Here is a 22,583-nt window from a genome sequence, read left to right as displayed (position 1 = left end):
TATTTAAAAATCATACAATATGATTTTCTGTTTTTTTGTTTTAGATTCCGTCTCTCACAGTTGAAGTGTACCTATGATAAAAATTACAGACCTCTACATGCTTTGTAAGTAGGAAAACCTGCAAAATCGGCAGTGTATCAAATACTTGTTCTCCCCACTGTATACTGCCAGTGATATCAACACGTGGTGTCATTATTCTTATATGGGATCATGAATTTGATGTATATAGGACTGACACATTAGTTGGCTGTGATTAAGGTCTGTCTACCTATGTCAAGTTCATGATCAGGAATAATGACCCCAAGCGCTGATTATACAGGCTGTACACGTCCTGCCCTGGGATTTTGTTGTCTTTCCCTCTGAAGACCTTATGGCCAGTGTTTCATACTGACCTCTGAATGGCCAGCTGAGTGATTATATTGTTGGTGTGCGTCTCAGTCTGTACCCCCTTTCGAATACAGTTCACTACACTTGACCCGTATGGTTCAGTATTTTTGAGCCCAGTCAAAAGTAGTGAACTAGCTATACAGGAAATACGCTGCTTTTTGGGATAGACAGTATCTCTGTAACCAGTGTGGAGCACCTCTAGGCTGCTAGATTTATCTCTGATTGGGCTTGTCAAAACAGGTTTGTATGAGGCGGACACACTTTAGCTCTGCTGACCTCACGCAGCTATTGCTATCCATCCTCTGGTCTCGCTGAAAGATTAGTCCTTCACGTGGAAGACAAATGCCCGGCTAGAATATTTTGGGGATGGGGTTACATCAAATTAGAATGTGTCAATGCTGTGGAATGATAACCAAGAGAGAGTCATGAAACTGTGTGCCAGCAACTGTCATCATATGACTGGCCAACTAGCCCATATATCATCAACATCATCTTTAGTTTGGTAACGGCAATGGGAAACCACTGCTGGACTTCGCTAGTACATTTAATATTAGCTGATGAAAAGGGCTGATCATAACCACATTTGTATTGCTTAATGTCACCAAATGGTCCAGCCCTCGTTGTAGTACACTAGTCAGATGACTTGGAAAACTTTCTTTTGTGAAATTAACTTTCATTCAAGAACTATGTCCTTTCATTGGCTCCCAGAGTTCCATGCTTCGTCTCGTCTCTGGGTCTTCAGCCCCGCTCCGAAGAAGTGTACTACACAGGGAATTTGGTGCCATTTGGGAAGATGCCCTGGAATTCGGAGCTCTGGGATTGTTTTAGTGTTCTTCTGTCTCTCATGTTTACTCAGAGTTTCTCTCTGCATCGAAGCCACGTCTGCCATTGCCCTGTTGTTGGTTTTTGCAGCAGCAATTCACAGACATGGCCTAGGAGCTTTCCAAAATGCGAAAGTGGACTTGAGACGCACAGTAAATAGTGGCATACAATCTAGCTTACATTCAGGTTTCTAGTTAAGTGGGATTAGTTTGTTGTTGGTGAGTTGTTGGAGAGACTCCAAGTTTTTAAGGGCTGTTTTGACCACAAGAGCACACGTTCCATCTCTGTGCCTGTTTCTTCCTCTTCATTATACAGTAGCGTGTTGCTGTAGTCTGTCACAGTGGTGGAACGTGAAATGAAAGTACTTCTAAAACCACTGTAAATCCACACTATAGCTGACTACCCCTGAAAAACAGCATAGGCCTGTCTGAACAATAGTGAACTCAAATAAAAAGATCAAAATTCACCTCCCTTAGCGGCAATTTAATCTCATTCTGCAGGTGCATCAAGAGTAGAAGAGCCTGCTCACCCGAGTGTTGTGTAGGGGGCGGAGGAGGAGTGTCGCGCTGGACTACCACACATCTGCACAAGCGATTGCTCCAGCTGTAGTTCTTTGGGCAGGTTTTATTGGCTACCGGACATCTGTAAAGAGGAAATCAGTGATTAGCTTAGTGAGTATGGGAGGAACAAACGGTGAGTTCCAAATGACACCCTATTCCCTAAATGGTGCACTTCTTTTTACTAGAGCCCTAGGGGACCAGGTGACATGTACACACTATATTGGGAATGGGGCATTTGGGATGCAGACAGACAGTAGCTGGAGAGGAAATTACTCTCTTCATTGATGTTTATTAACCTCGCCCTACCTACTCAAAGCTATTGATGTTTGGTTGGTTGCTGGGTGAAACAGGATAGGGCTATTACATGGAAGACTGCATAATTAGATTGGCCACCTCAGAGCCCTGACCTCAAGAAAAGCGAAAAGCCCAAACAAAAAGCAGCCAAAGTTAAATGATCAGTCCTGCAAAACCCTTCGAAGAATTCATCAAAGGACTGCTTGAAAACATCCCAAAACAGTCCACCACAGCTCATTGCTCATTATTGGTTGTTTTTGTGAACAAAATGAGGGCAATAAATGGCTTTCATTTGAAGTGGTAGACTTTTGCACAGTGCTGTTGGAGTTGAGTCCAGGCAAATCAAAAACATTTCTATTGTTATATCGATGGAGTTTGAACACACTGACATGGTACCTACACGACCGGGGAGAAAACCACCTACTCGCAATTACAGTTTTCCCCTTTGCGCGATGGAAAACTATGAGAGATTGAGAATTGTTCATACTCTTCACTTGCTTAGGACGGTTTTTCTTGAATTTCCTTTTTGGTCCAAGCGAGACACCATTGTAAACCTTCTGATTATAACACACTGTACACTTCCTGATCAGCGGTTATTCTTCTGGATCTGGTGTGGCTTTCATCGCTGGACATGTCCATGGTGATCACCGTTTCCTGGGAGGAAGTGGAGAATGATAAAAATCATCCGTGTTTTTTGTTGTTGCTCTAACTCAAAGCAGACGGTGGAGGCTGGCACGCAGGTCGAATAATTCCGCCTCTAGGTTTGGTGATCAGCTCAGGGCTTCTCCTTCACGGCTTTTACATTTACAATAATGTCTTACTTTCTATTGGTTCATCACTGATGATGAACGCATTTGATTGGTTACTGGCTGTTGCGTTGACGTCAGCAGTGTTTTCCTCCATTTTTACACGCAGATCAGACACCTGCCAAATCATTAGAGGATTTGTTTTGCCATTTCTGATATCATCCTTATTTCCCATCCCAGTGCTCTGCTTTTTCTTAGTATTTAACTAGCCATGCTGTTTATTTCAAACACATATTAGGCTTGAATACTGCAGATAATAGAGTTAACCTAGAAGACCTGCTGCTCGGTCTGTCTTTCTTTCTGCACACAGGCACAATGCCTGCTATAGTACAAACGCTGGCTAGTGAAAGAACACTCCCATACCAGGATAAACAGGGTTTTGGCTTCATCTATTCCCATGAAAGAAGACCATTGTGCAGTTGTGAAGTGACATGAGTAATATTTTGTGAAGCTGAAGATGTAGTGAAATATGCCTGTGTAAATAACGTGCATCAACTTCATATGAACTTAATATCAGACTGGAAAATTATTGTTGTTAAATTGCTATTCATAACATAACAATGCAACAGTAGAGGTATTCCCATTTTGATCAGTTGATATATTGCGTAAAACAAATTTCTGTCCATAATTAGTTTTCCAATCATTGTCTTTTAATCGCTGGTTCTTTATGGCAAGACTTATCGTTCTCCTAAAACACAGTAGTGTCTTACACAGGGGAAACAGCATTTGATTAATCTGTTAGATTATTGGAAAAAACACTTCATTGTTCCTGATTTTGCCGTTTGTTCCCCTAAACGTCCCCAACCTCCAAATACAATATTTGTCTGCAGCACAAGACGCACAGTGTATGTGCTTGTCAGTAATCCCTGCCAGACTGAGTATGTCACCAAAAAAAAGAGAGGCAGTAAAAACACAACCATACCATATTTCACATATGCCTTTTAAAAGCTAGCCAACAAATAGCTCTTAGTGACTCTATGGGTGTTCGTCATCCTAATCCTTTCAAGAGTGTGGAGAGTACACTATATAATACCACAGTGCAGGTGGCATGTTTACTGTAAAGAAAACATATCTGAAATTAATGATCGTGATTGCTATGTTAAACACATGGATAGACGGCCTGTTAAAGCTATGGATTCCGTTGCGGCTTCTGGAACTCCTACTTGAGTTTTTAGGCACAAAAATGCTAACAAACTCATCTACCCTCAGTATTGAACATTCCTAAACGTTTTTATAAGGCTTCATTCAGCACACAGTACACTTGTGCAACTAGCCACTTGAGTACTGTGAGTGCATGTAGGTCTAAGGCTGCATTCAACGTTTAGTACACTTATATAACTAGACAGGGCGTCCATAAGACTGTTAAGAATTAGGCCCTGTGTCCTTTTTCAGAAATCCTGTCCTGAGGAAACGCAAGTCACTCTGGAGCCTTGCGAGAGACATACTCTCATTTTTCGTGAAAATGTGGGATGTAAGTGGTCTGGTCATGGCTGGCTGTACAGATTAACCCGAATTTCAACCCTAATATCAGGCCTAAGAACTAGCATATCATCCACAACAGGAACGGGTTCAGTCACAGGCTGACTGGCTGTGGAGTTACAATGAGGGGGTCAAGGGGGCTTGGATTCATGCCCTCTGGAGTGCCCACTCACCTTTGCACCAAGTTCTAAGTGACTGCGTGAAAAAGCGACCCCTTCTCTACGATTGAGCCCCCTTTGTCGGGTTGATGGGGGTCCGGATGACGTGCGGCACCGCCAGGGTTTTATCGGACACAGACTTTCAGGCAGGCCTGGGATTCCACATTCGCCACCTCACCACTTCCCCTTTCTGCTTTCCAACCCTCAGGTCGAAGGTCAGACTATTTGATGTATGACCCCGCTGCAAAAGTCAGTCATTCGGAGGGTGTTCGTGTGAGTAGTGGCGATGGATTGGCACTTTTACTATAGAAATCCTGGCGATAACAAAATTAGTCCTCTTAAAAGCTTCGAAGTCCAGAACGAGCTTGCTAGACCTTATAACAAATTACTGTTAGACGTTAGTGTACTGTTTCTGAATTTACAAAAGCATAAAGTTCAAATGCACCAACTCTAACTAGATGTTGACTTAATTAACTTTCTGTGTTGTTTATCTATGGAAAACAGTAACAGACCCCTTCTGGCTTTTGGCAGCGGTACATTGAAACAAATTGCAAGTCAGCCTGGGATGTTTCTATGGCAATGCTACACGTTTGATGGATTGCCATACACTCAGTGGCTTAAAAAGACAACCCAATCCTGGCAAATGAAAAAGAACCAGCAAAACTAAATCTGACAATTGTGGCTTCAGAATACAACACGAAATCCAATGAACCACATGTGCCCTGAGCATCTAGCGTAATACAGACCAGCCGTGTCCGTTTAGATATGCCAGGTGTCACTGTGACAATATATAGGCTGTGGTAATCCCAAGAACGTGTTAGCTCTAAATACTGCTGCATGTGTTGGAATGATTAATATAATGCAGTACAACTACAGTTTATAGTTCATTTCAGGAAGGGATCTGTAGGTGAAATGCACTGGCCTCTCAGTCTGTAGTTTGATTTATAGCCAACCTCACATTGTTTTACACTAGAATGGGATTGGCATTTGCAGGTTTTTCCAGCAATGTAATCAATTGTGCACAATTCCACGTGCCAAATGTTGTCTTATAGATCCATTATAATCTGAAAAACTGTTTCTGGGCTGCTCCCAAAATGTTCATTTTCAAAGGTAGTTCAACAACACTAGACAAGAGCAGGGAAATTTACCTTTTGGAAAATCTAAATTTGGTCTGTTTAGGTCTTAACACAAGTTTACTCAATCCTGCACTTGGTGTTGATGTTTTTGTTCCACCGACTGACTGCGAGTACTTCAGGATAATGTCATCTTAGGTAATGGACAGGATTCGGTACTTTCAATTGGCTAACCACTAATTGTTCATCCCGTGAGATTTAAGAGTTCTATTATTTTCACCACAAATGCTTGTGACTCACAAATCTCCATTCCAAACATTGAGGGAGGATGCACGAAACTCTTTTCCAACTTCTTATAATTATTACCAGTTTTCACCGCAACTTGCTACCATTAAGAACAGAGAAAGACAAAATGCTCTTGTACAAGGGTTCTTAAATTTTTTTGGCCTGTAACTATTTTTATATCTTTATTGTTCACCTTTTTAAGTTCAGCTATGTAAAAACAGTCTGTAAAAAAGACTAGCGTTTTGACTGGCGAGTAGTACTATTTTAACGAGAAGGTAGTATGGTTTGAAATACATTGAAGAAGGTCCGGCAATAATTGTGTACAATTTGTGTGGAAAATAACATTAATTTATTGTGTTCTTTCCCTTTGAGTGTGATTTACGGCCTGGTCACATCCACTATGTTCTGAAGGAAAATGTGGACACACATGGGAGTTTTATCAATCAGGTCACAATGTTTTGTAGCGTGAACTGTTCGTTTTAGAGTCAGATTTGTAGGAAGAAAACAGGGTTCAGTTTTTCCCATGACCCATCACTTTGAAATGTGGTAAAACCGGGTTTAGTATATGACATTGGCAGAATTGACATAACCTTACCTATATTGCCACTCACTCTCAAGTTCAAAGCGATTCTGATCCCTCAGGAGCACCAGCTAATCTCTAAGGGTTTATTACCTCCAGTATGTGGAACAGCAGAGAGCTCCTTTGCATTTCTTGGCTCTAGTTCTGGAAATGTAATGTTAGACCACCCTGTGTTAGCAACTACAGCCTATGTGCTATATCAGATATAGCTGTTCTGGACTTTATGATCATGAGGTATTAATATTATGGGCTATATTATCACTAGAAATTGACGCTCTGCCCTGTATGCTCACCAGATGTTATCATTCTGGACATAATGATCACTAAATATTTCTGTTCTGGGCTATATGATCACCAGATTGCACCATTCTGAACATAGTATTTTTCCTAGGTTTGTTATATGCATATGAAAGCTCACATGGTGCCATTACATTCCTATGCAAAATACAGCATTTCCCAATAATACTTCAACTGATATGCATTGATCGGTGAGAGGCTGTTAAAACCAAGAGACATCAGAGCTGTACGAGCTGGGACCCTGGATCTGTTTAACCCATCAGCACCAGGCTGAATCCACAGCCCAAAGTAATCAATAGTAATTAGCTCTCACAGCTTCAGCTGTTCTTATTTCCTGTATTCTGTGAGGGTTCTGTGGAGGTACTAGTCTAGACGGCTTCATTAGGTCTCCTCTAGATGTCACCCAGCGTTGAAGCCACTACGTCTGGCACCAGAACACCCCCTGTTGCCACTATGTTACCTTACCCCCCACTGGAGGAACGCTCAAAGAGGAATGTTGAAAAGAAACACCTCTTAGTGTCAAAGCGAAGAAGAAAAACAGAATTTGTGCCTCCACAATGGCAGCCTAGTTGCACTGCAATCCAGCGCCTATCACCGGAGACCTATGGACCGTGCAAATGTAGTTCAGTGTGAAGGGAATAGGGCGCCATTTGAGCTGCGGCCTGGCAGAACAACATTCTGGTCGCTATAGGAACACATCTGCTTTTTCTTACAGGAAGAGTCGAGTGAAGCCCGTTGATGTGCACGAAACAGAGCAGCTTAGCCGCTGGGACGATGCCCCCCCCCCACACACACACTCCTGTTATTGCAAATCACTCAGATGTGGAAGCAGGCAGAAAAAATAACCTGGTGAAATATGAAATAATAAACAGGATCGCTAACTCTTTGTCAAAGGAAAGTGGCACTTCTCAACGCTGATCATTTGTCAACTTCCTCCTCTCCGAAATAAGTCCCTTATTTAATCAATTAACGTGCAGTGACGTGATACATCATAAGACATCCTGAGTTTTCACTCTCATCCTCTCCCTTAGGGAGGCCAAGCGTCTCAATAATCATGTCGTGTGTGTTTCTGTTGATGACAAACTGGTCAGCGTGACTGTTGAAATGCTGTTACATCAGGAACACACTTTCCTGTAACAAGAACCCGCAGTCATCGTCCTAACTTCTTTCCTTTCATTGTGATCCATGATGCTTTAACTTTTCCTATCGACTCACCCATATAATGGCTAGTGCAAAAGAGCCAAAAAAGCTATGTTTGTTATTAATACTAGGTGTTCAAATGTACCCACTTATTTCCTACTTTAGCAGAATTAGAATACATTATTGGAAATAGCATTATTGTACACTTAAAATATAATCTTAATTATTTTCAAATATATAATATCAAATGAATTAGCAGTGTATTTATTGTACTAAAATACAACGTAAGTGGCTACAAAAGAATCCACTCAAGTATACCTTTTCTTTGGCTTGGGGTAGCCTGGCTCATATCAGGCCATTGCTCTCTCAGCCGTGTGGTCATGTGACCTGGACGTCTGGTTGCGTCCAAAACGGCACCGGCTTCCCTGTGGTCGCCGGTCAGCAGTGCACTACGGCGCCTGTTGGAACGCAACCGCAGACCCTGCCATCCATCTGGAATACATCTGCAGCTCTCCCGGCACATCTGTCCTCCCCGATTGGCCGTCGGTCACCACAACACTTTGGCCGTGGAGAACATTAGGTATTGAGGATCAATGATGTTTCATCCTTCAAGATTTTCTGTTGTGAAATGAGTCATTTTTCGGCTTGCCGGCGCCTGTCAGGAACAGGAGGGAGGCTAATCCTTCAGTCTGCGGGGTTGACACAGCAGTGTAAACCCAAGCAAGAAGGTCCTGCCTTTTACAATAATTAGAATTGTATTTATTTTTTGCCTGCAAGGACTGCTGCGTGCAAGAGACTTACACCGACAGGCTGGTGTATATATTTATTAGTCAAACCCACAGTGTGAACCAGTGCTTGACCCCACTATCCAAGACACTATACAGTTTCTTTTCCGCTGGTGCACCTGATTGAATCAGTCAAAGGCTTGATTATTAGGAACGAGTCAAACTCCGGACCCTTGATGATGATGATGATGATTGTGGTTTGGCTCTAGAGTAGTAGTCTAGGGTCCAGTCAGGAGTAATATATTGATGATGATGATGGCTAGGTTCTAGAGTAGTAGTCTAGGGTCCAGTCAGGAGTAATATATTGATGATGATGATGCCTAGGTTCTAGAGTAGTAGTCTAGGGTCCAGTCAGGAGTAATATATTGGCCCGAGTTCTTCCCTTTCCCTGGTCACCTAGGAGCTCATTGTCTGGACCATTTATGGAGTGTTCGTCGTATGCCTGTCGGCTCGTCCTGCAGCCCCTGCCTCGCTCTTCTCTCCTTGGCGTGTTGACAGGCCGTCCCCCAGCCCGCGGCGACGTACATCACCCTCCTGTTCCTGCTACTGTCAAGTGAAAACCTCTGCGTAGGGGAAGGCGCTGCTCACATTCGGGGAGACTGGAAGCAATATTCTCCCCTGACTTGTTCTGCTTCAACTAAACAGTAAGCACCAACTACCTATACTACCATATGAAAGGCCAGTGCCAGGGTTAATGTACATACGTACAGAATGAGAAGATGTCAGCATGTAGCGCGAGTATATCTCACTCAATATCTCAAGTGAATTAATGAAATACCAAGTTTTGATAAGATAACTGGGTTCAAACGGATGTACCTCATCTTCGCTCGACCCCAGTGAAATACCCTCACGAAAGACTATTTTCAGAAGTTAAGCAAGCGGTTAACATAAACAGCATCCGTTTAGCTTTCCCCGCCTCAGTACGTAGCTCTCCACAGTGCACTGCCCTGCCTAGATGGAAAGTTAATCAAGGTTCCCTGCTGGGATTTCCTGTATTAGCACCTCTTATGACAACATACTGACAGGAAGCCTTCACAGGGCAGAAACAATAGGTATCCACACTGAATTAGCCAATATGAACCTCTATATCCGTTCAAGGGAAAAGACTGTTACTGTACAGCACAAGGCAAGTCATCGCTGTATCCAAAACACACACAAGCTTTTCACCACATATGCTCCCAATAGAGAGAACCCGAAACCAAATACTGGAAAACTGGTAAATTTAGTTGGAACTAGGGACCTTTGGCTGGCATGCTCACTGCAGTGATGCTATGCTTTGTCTCTTGGCACAACAGCGAGCTATCTGCAGTCTTACATCCGCTACATCTTGCAAACTGTTCTTGGTGTGTATTTCCTGCTCTAGGGTAGGCAATGGTTCCTTATCACTTTCTGGGTGTTTACTCCATGTGACTGACATGTGGTGAAATGCTTTCAGTAGTTCATTAAGCTGACCCAGTGGATAAGAAAAAAGACAATGGATAGACAACTTCACTAAACCAGCCATGTTCTTATTTTGACTCTAAACTCTTAGAGGTAGAAATCGATCAAATGCAAAGCTTGAGTTCCAGTGTTTTTAGCTTACTTTCCACTGCCTTTACTGCATGTCATCTGTCGAGTGTTCTTAATGACAAGGAGAGGCAAGGATTGGTATATTATCTAAAGTGACTGGTACCCAGACTAACGTTAGGGGGCTGAATGAGAAAAAGAACACTTACTCTGGTAGAGATCGCCGTATAATGGAATGAACTTGTCTGTAGACATCCAGTTTGGACAGACAGCTGCACATGGTGTGGTTGGCAAAGATGATGGTTACTGGCTTGGTGACAGGAACTGTGATTTCAAACAGCTAGGAGAGACAGACCGAAAGAGAGTCAACTAACGGAAAGTAGACTGTTCAGTGTTATTGGACAATTTTCAGTGTAATGGTGAAACCAAGATTGAATAGAGATTTTCAACAGCTGAATCGAGCTAATGACCGTATTTTGTAGAGCTGTATTTCTCTGGTTGTCAGCCAAACCTAATCATGCATGAATTAGATGGAGTAGACTCAAGTATCTCTTGAGAGTTAGTCTGTGAATAGCCATTGGCCCCAGTGAATAGCAAAGAAAAGTCTCAGTGACTAGAATCCATACTCTAACCAAAAGAATGTTCTACCCTTCAGTGAAAGATGGCAGTTGGCATTCAGTGAACGTCAATGAGGACTATAGTCCTTTGAGATGATTAAAACTGCCCTAACCCAATCATGCTGTTACCAGGCCGGGCTGCTCAGTCTCAGCCCCTTGACATGGGCTTTGGTAGAGGAAATCCCAGCTTCTGTTTAAGAAACCACTAAAACCTGGTAAATGCCCCTACAGTAAATGTTGCATTCTTTATCCCAATCCATTGCCCCAATAACGCCTCACAACATCCTTCCTTGTGACAGGGAGGGTTGCTTCTCCATCATTCCCCCGCCCCTTTCCCTCCTGCCCATCCACACACCGCTCCTTACAGGTGATACAACAAGCTGTGCCCTCGTTAGGCTGGCAACGTACATGACAGAGATTTACTCTACTGGTACATCTGGTGGAACAGGAACTAAAGCTAACAAAGAGCTCTCTTCAACTATACTCCTACAATGCTTGTAGCTCACGGAGGAAAGTAGCAAAACATCAGTTAGATGTATTGCAGCCAGATCATGTGATTAAAAATCTGGTGCAGTCATAGAACAATTTGCATATTTAATGAATCCAACTGTTCAGTGAGTCAATTTGTACAAATTATGACGAACCAGCGCTTTCAAATGCTATTGGTTCAGGAGATATTTACCAAAAAAAAGGGGAACTGAGGAGGCTTTTAATTGCTCATTAGCAAGCCTCGAGACCATCAGTTAATCCACAGATTCAGAGTAATGTCAGGAAAAATGGACACATGGAGCTGGTCTTTCTCCGGGGATACCCATAATTTGCACAAATCAGTGGTTTAGCAGATCGTATTCAAGTAAGGTTATCTGTTGGTTCAAATCACCCCTATGTTAGGGGCTGTATTCAGCCCTGAAAACTCCTAACCTCCAAAACGCAGAAAACATACTTCAGTTTAATTTAAATCACTTTTGGTTTGTGTCCGTCTGCAATCTGTTGCCCAAAATACATTAACCAAATACACGCATTCTAGAGACCTATTATTTTTGCAGGTTTTAATTGCCTTCTTAATGCCCTGCATCTTTCTGTGGAAAGCTGTGAGAAATAATGGAAGAGTTTACTCAAATCTGACCACATGTGATCGAAAAAACAATGTTTTATTTGCATTGTCAGCTCAACAATAGTTTACTAGTTGTCCTAATCTAATATGGCATCTACAGTATGCTTCCCCCAGTGTCTGGTTGAATGTTGACACATACCTATACTCTGACTCAGACACAGCATAAACAGAAACATCAGTTACGCTACCCAACACACTCACACACACACAGACGGCAGATCATATCTTAGGGTTCTGTTAGCCTAGCCTATCCAAGCCTAACCAAGCCTATCCCGGTCATGAAACGCTGCTTGTGCCCCTCCATCAGCAAAGTAATTGAGTTGCACGGAGGGTCTTTTTCTCTACTAGGGGTTTAAAGGAATAAACAAGTCATGTAAATCTTAGAAGTGTATCAGTAAAGGATCTTGCTCTGAAAAGAGTAAACAATAACATGATTTAAAGGCATTCGGTTCTACAGAAGCTAGGACTGCAGGTCTCCATGGGCTACAGTTGCAGCGTCGCAGCAGAGTTAATGATATGGCCTTGACCAAGAGGAGCCAGACTGAAGCCCCTGACCGGCAGTGTGTCCTGCTTTAAATCACAACTAGCCCAGCTGGGGTCAGCCCACCCAATAGTAAGTGGGCAATTAAGAGGGGCCCAGTGGCTAATAACTCAAACACATGCACAACCTCACGGCGGACCCCCTGCCCGCCGTTTACCCCCTAAATCAAGGTGTAATGCTTGTGTAATGCCCTGAGACTGGTGGAGGGATCCTGACAAAGCGCAAACTTCAGTTGCTGCTAACCACGTTGTAGTACGTCCAATAAGGTCACTGGAAACCCCACAGATCAAACGCTCAGAGAACGAGGCCTTGTATTACCAGTGCCCCGAGCATTCAGATCATTTAAGCGGTCACGAAAGTCTGGTGAAACAATGCTTCAACCCAGCTTCAGTCTCCCGGGTCGTCGCGTGTAATGGTTTTCCCGAGCCCTTCCCACTTGACTCGCAAACTGATTATCTGTTAACGACCTGTCGCCAACAAAAACGTTGACCTGGCCGATGCGTTCACACCATTGCGCGACAACAGAGCCTCTCCGCCCGCGGCAACCCTGGGGGCATCGGTCGCTTACCGTCTTGCTGACGTAGGAGGTGCTGATGTTCATGCACTGTCGCTCCTCGCTGTTGCAGCAGCCCCCACATCTGTAGACAGACACGCAGGGTGGTTTATAGAAGGTGTTTGTAGCCGCCCCAAACTCTCTCCCCACATCTAAACAAACTTCTCGTGGCATGCACTGGGTCTTTCTCCACTCTGACTCAATACCTGTTGGATGCACAGTGAGAGAATCAGACAGGAAGACCAGAGCATTAAAATGACATCATCATTCAACAGACCATGTATTGTATTGCACTTCCTGCTCTGACACGGGGGGCATGCGTGTGTTTCCCTGCGCGGCATGCACTACACATCAGCCTAGAGAAATGGCCGATCAAAACGCGCTTTCTTCCTAAGGCGTTGAGGCCTCGTTGCTAGCCTAGTCGACTGCTATCCTCAAACATGCATGGAACACGAGGTCAGTTGGTCAGTAGCAAGATATCTACAGTGGCCAACAGCGACAGGGAAGCATCTCCTGAAAAGAGCCACTTACTTTTCAGTATGTCAAAGTTGAAGTAAGCTGCGGCGAACCCGGGCTGTTCATCATTCGAATGCGCATCCCCGACTGTTTGTTCTCCTCTTATAGGCGAGCGTGTGCCCCGTTTTGAGCGGCACTTGAGCACGGAGTAGTAGTCGGGGTACACTATCCTCATCAGCTCATCAACACTTGCCACAGAGCGTAGCCGCTGCTCAAGGTCTGGCTCAGACGGTTCCTGGGTGAAGAGAACAGGGAGAGATAAATACAGGGGCTACGTCTATCGGAACACGGGGTAGACGTAAAGGCAAGGAGACCACCCGTTCGCCTTGGTTGACGATGCATTCTGGGTAAACGAGGAGCCGTGTTACCCCGAGTCACGGCATTCTGAGGCTGAAGTTGAATGCACTGATTTAAATAAATTAGGAGGATAAACATGTTTGGAGGCGGCAGATAACCTAGTGGTCAAGAGTGTTGGGCCAGTAACTATGTGACCTTGATCAAGGCACTTAACACTTATTTCTCCTCTATAACTGACTAAATGTTTAAAAAGTAAATGTAAAAATGTATGTCTTGGGTATGGTTATAGCTTGAGGACAGAAATGTAAATATCCCCTAAGTATGTGGGATAAAATGTTGTGCAGCCATCCTGGGTCTTTCCCATGGGCCTATCCCTGTTTGCTTTTTCGTAATAATTTCCTTGAAATCAACTTGCATTGGTAACGTTTCCTGTCCTGACACTGTATATATCTATATATACAGCTCTGGAGACCACTGCACCTTTTTCTTTTCTTTCCAAAAAAGGAAAGTTTTGAATGAGGAACAGAAGCATTCAATTTGCAGTGGTCTCTTAATTTTAACCAATCCATGCTCGATCGGATTGAGATCAGGTGATTGACTCGGCCATTGCAAAATTTAAGTACTTTGCCATAAAAAATCTCCTAGGTTGCTTTCACTGTATGTTTTGGGTCATTCTCCATCTGTAAAGTGAAGCGCCATCCAATCAGCTTTGCTGAATTTGTCTGAATCTGAGCAGACAATAATCCCTATACACTTCAGAATTCATCCGGCTGCTTCTGTCTTCTTTCACATCATCAATAAACACCAGTGACCCAGTGCCATTGCAAGCCATGCATGTCCATGCCATCACACTGCTTCCACCGTGTTTTACAGATGATGTGGTATGCTTCGAATCATGTACTTTTTTCTTCCCATCATTCTGGTGCAGGTTGGTCTTAGTTTCATCTGTCCAAAGAATGCTGTTCCAGAACTGGGCTGGCTTTTTAGTTTTTTGGCAAAGTCAAATCTGGATTTCTATTCTTGAGTCTTATGAATGGTTTGCACCTTGTGGTGAACCCTCTGTATTTGCTCTTGTGAATCTTCTCATTATGGTAAACTTGGATAACGATATGCTTACGTCCTGGAGATTGTTCCTCACTTGGCTGGATATTGTCAAGGGGTTTTTCTTTACCATGGAAAGGATCCTCCATTGTTGTCTTCCATGGATGTCCAGGCCTTTTTATGTTGCAGAGCTCACCAGTGCATTCTTTTCTCTCAGAATGTACTAAACTGTTGATTTGGCCACTGCTAATGCTCCTGCTATCTCTTTGGTGGATTTTTTTGCAGCCTAAGGATGACCTGTTTTACTTGCATTTACAGCTCCTTTGACTGTATGTTGTGGGTTCACAACAACAGCTTCCAAATGCGAATGCCCCACCTGGAATCAACTCCAGAACTTTTACTTGCTTAATTGATTAAGAAATAATGAAGGAATAGCCCACACTTGCCCATGAAACAGGTTTTGAGTCAATAGTCCAATTACTTTTTAGTCCCTTGAAAAGAGGGGCTGCATATTGAATAGCTGTAATTCCTAAACTATTCCTCCAATTTGGATGTGAATACCCTCAAAATAAAGCTGAGAGACTTCCATTTATGCCCATATTCATTATTTAACTGTAACTTGAATATATTTTGGTAAACAGCCAAAATAACAAAACTTGTCAGTGTCCAATTATTTCCGGACCTAACTGTGTGTACGTGTGTGTGTGTATATACAGTGGGTATAAAAAGTCTACACACCCCTGTGAAAATGCCAGGTTTTTGTTATGTAAAAGAGACAAAGATAAATCATGACAGAACTATTTCCGCTTTTAATGTTACCTATAATGTGAACAATTCAAATGAAAAACTAACTGAAATCTTCTAGGGGTAAAATGAAAAATAAAAACCTTACAATAACCTGGTTGCATAAGTGTGGTTGCTTGTAACTGTGGCTGTGTTCAGAATTAACCAATCACATTCAAACACATGTTAAATAGAAGTCATTACACACCTGCCATCATTTAAAAGGAATCTGATTGATCACAAATAAAGTGCAGCTGTTCTAGAAGGATTTTCCTGACAGATTCTTAGTTGCATCTCAGAGCAAAAGCCATGGTCCGCAGAGAGCTTCCAAAGCATCAGAGGGATCTCATTGTTGAAAGATATCAGTCAGGATGAGGGTACAAAATAATTTCCAAAGAATTAGATATACCATGGAACACAGTGAAGACAGTCATTATCAAGTGGAGAAAATATGGCACAACTTAGAACATTACTTAGAACTGGATGTCCCTCCAAAATGTATGAAAAGACGAGAAGAAAACAGGTCATGGAGGCTTCCAAGAGGCCTACAGCAACATTAAGGAACTGCAGGTGTTTCTGGCAATTACTGGCAGTGTGCTACATGTGACAACAATCTCCCGTATTCTTCATATAAATGGGCTATGGTGTAGGGTGGGAAGACGGAAGCTTTTTCTTACAAAGAATAACATCCAAGTATAAGAACAACAGCCCGGCTGAAGTTTGCAAAAACAAACATCAATATCACCATAACCACTGTGAAGCATGGTGATAGCAGCATCATGCTTTGGGGCTGTTTTTCTTCAGCTAGAATTGGGGCTTTAGTCAGGGTGGAGGGAATTATGAACAGTTCCAAATACCAGGCAAATTTGGCACAAAACCTTCAGGCGTCCGTTAGAAAGCTGAAGATGAAGAGGAAGTTCACTTTTCAGCACGACAATGACCCAAAGCACACATCCAAAACCACAAAAGCATGGCTTCACCAGAAGAATATAAATGTTTTGGAATGGCCCTACCAGAGCCCACACCTGAATCCAATTGAACATCTGTGGGGTGATCTGAAGAGGGGTGTGCACAGGAGATATCCTCGCAATCTGACAGATTTGGAGCCCTTTTGCAAAGACGAGTCAAGATGTGCCATGCTAAAAGACTCCTACCCAAAAAAACTGAGTGCTGTAATAAAATCAAAAGGTGCTTCAACTAAGTATGAGTTTAAGGGTGTGCACACTTATGCAACCCAGTTATTGTGAGTTTTTTATCCCCCTCAAAGATTTCAGTTTGTTTTTCAATTGAATTGTTCACGTTATAGGTCACATTAAAGGTGGAAAAAGTTCTGACATGATTTATCTTGGTCTCATTCTTTTACATCACCAGAACCTGGCATTTTAACAGGGGTGTGTAGACTTTTTATATCCACTGTATAAGTACATTACATTAAGTATAAAAACGCCTGTGTTAACTATAGTACTTTTATCAGAGAATAACACTATTTCAATTCAGGTAATGCTTTCTTTATAGTACCTTTCTTAGCTCTATTAAAAGCAGACCAGTATTGTCTGAAAGAGGGAGGGTAATTAATTAAACTCATACTTTGCATCAGGGTAGCAGCTATAGCTAGCCTGTGCTTGTAACTTTAGCACTGAAACCCAGGATAATATCAGGATCGTTTAGTACACTTTCAGCACCTGGTTGTCCCTAGCTGGCAGACCAATTGACAGCCTGCTTACTCAGTAAGCTGAGAAGGGTGTTAAACGTGGCCTGGGAGTTGAGGTCTTGAGATGAAGCAGCATCCGCGTTGCACAACCCTCCCCCCCACCTTCCCCCGCTAACGTAACCCGCTGCTTGGGGAATACAAGTGTGAAAACATGAATGCTGTCTGACAGAGTGGCCAGGATTCACCAATGAAAAGTGATACTGCCGCCTGGAACATTCCGGGACACACTGCCCAGTTACCCTCATGATGGATCACCCCCTTACGATAACCCAACCAAAAACAGGGAAAACCTGCCCAATATTAATCTCTGTTTTTAGATACATTATTTTAAATATACAAAACCTCAGCTCTCATTTTCTTTCGACTGCTTTTCGCTAATTCATCATACTTTATTATCCAGCTTGGCAATGTTGAGGTAATCTATCCCTTCCTCCAAGGAAATTGGCCCATGTGGCTAATTTGCAACGTTTCTAATGGAATAAATATTTAAATCATATTTTAAGATTTCATTAGTACCCCGATTACCTACTGCCAAAAGCAGCAGCTCTGCTTAGTTAACACAAAATATTAAGTAATACAGAACATGAATATTCATGTATGGTACTAAGACATAAAACAAACTACATTTGAAATGAGAACATAACAAAGATATCAAACTGGTTAAATTACAAGTTACAATAGGAAGAACCCCTCTGCATAGAAGCTGAACAAATGTCTGCCTTTCCTGAGCAGCCAGTATATCCTAATCTCATATATTCTGCAAACACAGCCAAGTACATCTGACAAGGCAATGATTCACACAATATTTAACAGTTAAATAGTGACAACCTTGCAATCTATTACTGTACTGAGACAATTGAGGGTGTATCACATTATACAGTGTCCTGTAGATATATTGGCCCCCGTGATGAGCAGAAAGGACAATGTAAAAATCTAATTGTTCAGCTTGATCACATTCAAAACAAATCAAATCTTTCCCTGACGTAAAATAATAATAATACTAATAATATACAAGAAATGCATTCCCCATTCACTGAAATTCCCATTCAAGGACTGTTCCCATTGATATATCTATACACATCAGGGAAAATCATCAAAAATGAATTGTAATAATTTTGATTTACACGTATTGTAACTGTATAGGATTCCATTCGCATAGAATTTCACAATGCAGCATCTGTTCATTATCCTGAAGACCATATCTTTCATAGTACATTCAGTCCTCAAAATCCACAGTATTGAAGCAGTGCTATTTTTTTTACAGAGTATCCTATCGACAGTACCCATGAGTACATCGTATCTTAACGACAGTATCCAGCATATCCTATCGACAGTTCCCATGAGCACAGTGTATCCTATCGACAGTACCCATTAGCACAGCGTATCTTTTCGACAGTACCCATGAGCACAGCGTATCCTATCGACAGTACCCATGACTACCCAGGAGCACAGCGTATCCTATCGACAGTACCCATGAGCACAGCGTATCCTTTCGACAGTACCCATTAGCACAGCGTATTCTATCGACAGTACCCATGAGCACAGCGTATCCTTTCGACAGTACCCATGAGCACAGCGTATCCTATCGACAGTACCCATGACTACCCATGAGCACAGAGTATCATATCGACAGTACCCATGAGCACAGAGTATCCTATCGACAGTACCCATGAGCGCAGAGTATCCTATCGACAGTACCCATGAGCACAGAGTATCCTATCGACAGTACCCATGAGCACAGAGTATCCTATCGACAGTACCCAGGAGCACAGAGTATCCTATCCACAATACCCATAAGCACAGCAGGGGGCAGTGTGCATTGGCTCCGCACCAACCAGAGTGGGAGGATGTCAGACAGGGTCGCTCGCCTTGTTGAGCTTCGGTGACTCCTTCTGCTGGTTTGGGAACTGTGCAAGCTCAATTGTGTTGGTTAGCCACAGAAGCGCCTTTTCACTGATGTCTTCGTTGAAGAGAAGAACAGTCTGGTAGGATGTAGATCGTCCTTATCTTCGCCTCTCAGGAACCCAGTGGTTGTTCCTACGACTTGGCGGGGCCTTTATCAGGAAGTGGGCACCACACAACTTGGAGGATACCACTGCCTAATTGGCAGGAGTGATGGGGGCTTTTTCTTGTCACATGCAATGCTTTAGAACGTCTGTCAGTCAAAACCCACACAGCGCTGTAGAGGGACAGGGCTCGGACGTCATGTATTGCAAATCATTCTCTGTCATCGCAATGACTCCCGATGTTGTCTTTTTCCACAACCAGGAAGTCATTTGTCACTTCGATCAACGCCACCCCCATGGCGTCAGTTATTTTGGCAGGTACCCATCTAAATAATTTGCTAGAGCACTCCTATTATACTAAGCCAATTTGTACCGCTGTGCCATTTGGAAGCCCCTGAAAACGGACGTATTAAAAAACGGAATCCAGGGAATCCGTATTGACATCAGATATTCTCAAAAGACACACCCCCTTTGCTTTGTCATCTGATAAAATGGAAAACAAAAAGACTGGATGGATTTCTTTTTGGGGTTGTTGAAGCTTCTACAAACACAAGGACTAGAAGAGGAAATGTGTCGACCAAATATTATTACTGACTACATGACCTTAGTTCCTCTGCCTCTAAAGTGTACTCGGAATAATCTAGAAATAATCCAATAGACAAATACTTTGAATTGGAAGACAGAAATAATGTGTAGGCCGCTTGTAAGCTCATGCAGCATCTCTCTCCCAAGCCGAGTTCCCACTGAGGCGTTACGTCAAAGGGAAGAATTCAATTCATTGTAGGAAGCAAACTATTCTTTTCCAATTTTCACGTCTATTTATACAAACACCAGAGAAACCGGCACTGAACAAGACTATTGTACTTGACTCCTTCCATGTGTTTGTTTACAGTGGTTCCAGAGATAACAGGCGATTGTCCATTTCCTACCAGAAACAATGGAAATTGTGTGTGATTCACGTCTGTGTGTACATGTGGGTACCTGATGTCCGCACAAACACTGTTGACCTGAAAAAAGGTTGCCACAAAGTTTTTAGGCGTTTAGAAAAACATTTGCAGTTAGGGATCTAGTTTATTGGGTTACGTTTACGTTTAGAGTTTGCCGTTAATTTCAGTTATAAAAGTTAGGGTCAGGGTAAGGTCTCAGGTCCCCACAAGCATAGAAAGAGAAGGGTTTGTTTGTGTGTGTGTGTGTGTGTGTGTGTTTGCATGTGTTTCTACGTGTGTTAAGTGCAAACATATTTACACTTTAGTCTATCTCAGCCTTACGTTCATTCACTGGGGAGAAAAAAACACACAAGCCAGTCGGGACAAAGGCAAAAAAAGCGTAACTTCAACGTGGCATTCCACTAAAATAGAAGTCATTGTTGTTTTACTATTGATAGGGGCCAATAGAGCATGCAGACAAGCAGTATGGACATAGACATTAGGGCTACACAATGGAATGCATGTGCGCCAACGCAAAGTCCTGCGGGTTGTATAGCAGACAGGCACCTATTGCTTTCCAAGAAAAGTATGTCAAAAAAAGTTTACTTTGCTCTAGTTTAGATTTATACCGGGCACTTTGCCTGATGACACTCACTATGGACTATTATGACAATGGCTCCGTGCGGTGGAAGCTTGAAGTCTCCGGAAATGAATGGCCGTGTGGCGAACATCAAGTCTAATTTAAAGAATGTTCAAAATGTAACAAATAAAATCTCAGGCCAAAGGTCAAGCTGTTAACAGACCTGGGTTGAAATTCAATCTGAAAAAATACTGGAGTGCTAAATCTGCGGTTTGAATGAGCTCGCCTGTTCCATGGGAACCAATAAAAAATAAACAGGAGTGCCAGTCTCACCCACCTGGCACTAAATGCAATTGTTGGAAAGATTTCAAATGCTATTTGAACCCAGGTCTGGCAATTAGCAGAAAGCACTGCAACAGGGTCAGGATGGTTGTGTGAGTGCTGTTAATGTAAACTTAGTGCGACACTGTAAGTTGCATTGGAAACCTTCCCGACCACAATGCCAGTAACATTATGCCAGGCTAGTTTAATCATCAGCATGTGTGGATCCACAAACCAAACCAGTGCGCCAAAAGGCCATTCTTTGTACTGTACTGGAATTACCTCATAAAAGTGCTGTAAATCCACCTGACACAATCACAAAGGAATTAGAGGGCATGGGGTTTTCCCCAGTCATATGACCATGTAAAAGCCTCGGCTCTGGGTTACAACTACGGTAGGGCTAGGATGTTTGGCCTGGTCAGGTGACATGGTAGAAATCGAATAAACCTGGGTCTTAATAATGGCGTGTGTTTAGATATGCACAGTCTGGCTGTAGTTACTTCCTATGATATAAATCTCAGCCTGGGCCCTACAAGTACAGAAACGCAGCTTGCTTTCTCCAGCAGTTAAGAGCATAAGACAGACCCAAGGTTCATTAGTGGTAGCCCAACCTTGTCTCCACTTCTTGTCTAGCTCACTGGCATCTCAGCCCAGCCTTGTCTCCTCTTTTGTTGTCTAATTCACTGACATCTCAGCCCAGCCTTGTCTCCTCTTCTGTTGTCTAATTCACTGGCATCTCAGCCCAGCCTTGTCTCCTCTTCTGTTGTCTAGTTCACTGGCATCTCAGCCCAGCCTTGTCTCCTCTTCTGTTGTCTAATTCACTGACATCTCAGCCCAGCCTTGTCTCCTCTTCTGTTGTCTAATTCACTGACATCTCAGCCCAGCCTTGTCTCCTCTTCTGTTGTCTAATTCACTAGCATCTCAGCCCAGCCTTGTCTCCTCTTCTGTTGTCTAGTTCACTGGCATCTCAGCCCAGCCTTGTCTCCTCTTCTGTTGTCTAATTCACTGGCATCTCAGCCCAGCCTTGTCTCCTCTTCTGTTGTCTAGTTCACTGGCATCTCAGCCCAGCCTTGTCTCCTCTTCTGTTGTCTAATTCACTGACATCTCAGCCCAGCCTTGTCTCCTCTTCTGTTGTCTAATTCACTGGCATCTCAGCCCAGCCTTGTCTCCTCTTCTGTTGTCTAATTCACTGGCATCTTAGTCCAGTATTCAATCAATCACATGTATTTTATAAAGCCCTTCTTACATCAGCAGTTGTCTCAAAATCCTTTTACAGATACCCAGCCTAAAACCCAGAAGAGCAACCAAGAAGAGTTAATGCACCGTGGCTAGGAAAACAAACCCTAGTAGGTTCAAAATTAGGATGAAACCTAGAGAGAAACCAGACTATGCCAGACTAAGATTA

General features: G+C 42.9%; 1 protein-coding gene across 2 annotated transcripts in view; it reads right to left on the bottom strand.

Moving 5' to 3' along the window:
* Positions 1-22,583, bottom strand: part of vegfc (vascular endothelial growth factor c) — a 40,522-nt gene that overhangs the window by 6,436 nt on the left and 11,503 nt on the right. The window contains exons 1-5 of one of the 2 annotated variants that reach the window (XM_010894465.4): positions 19,181-19,253; positions 13,529-13,748; positions 13,013-13,203; positions 10,382-10,512; positions 1,739-1,851 (exon numbers count right to left, since the gene is read on the bottom strand). In XM_010894465.4, the coding sequence (XP_010892767.1) occupies positions 1,739-1,851; positions 10,382-10,512; positions 13,013-13,203; positions 13,529-13,688 (595 nt within the window). In that variant the 5' untranslated portion in view covers positions 13,689-13,748; positions 19,181-19,253. Of the gene's footprint in view, positions 1-1,738; positions 1,852-10,381; positions 10,513-13,012; positions 13,204-13,528; positions 13,749-19,180; positions 19,254-22,583 lie in introns of those variants that run through there. The other variant, XM_010894464.4, reaches the window with a different exon arrangement.

The sequence above is a fragment of the Esox lucius genome, chromosome 25 (assembly GCF_011004845.1).
Source record: "Esox lucius isolate fEsoLuc1 chromosome 25, fEsoLuc1.pri, whole genome shotgun sequence".
In the NCBI taxonomy this organism is placed as follows: Eukaryota; Metazoa; Chordata; class Actinopteri; order Esociformes; family Esocidae; genus Esox; species Esox lucius.
Note: the sequence above shows the minus strand (reverse complement) of the source record. Positions and strands in the feature narration are given on the sequence as shown.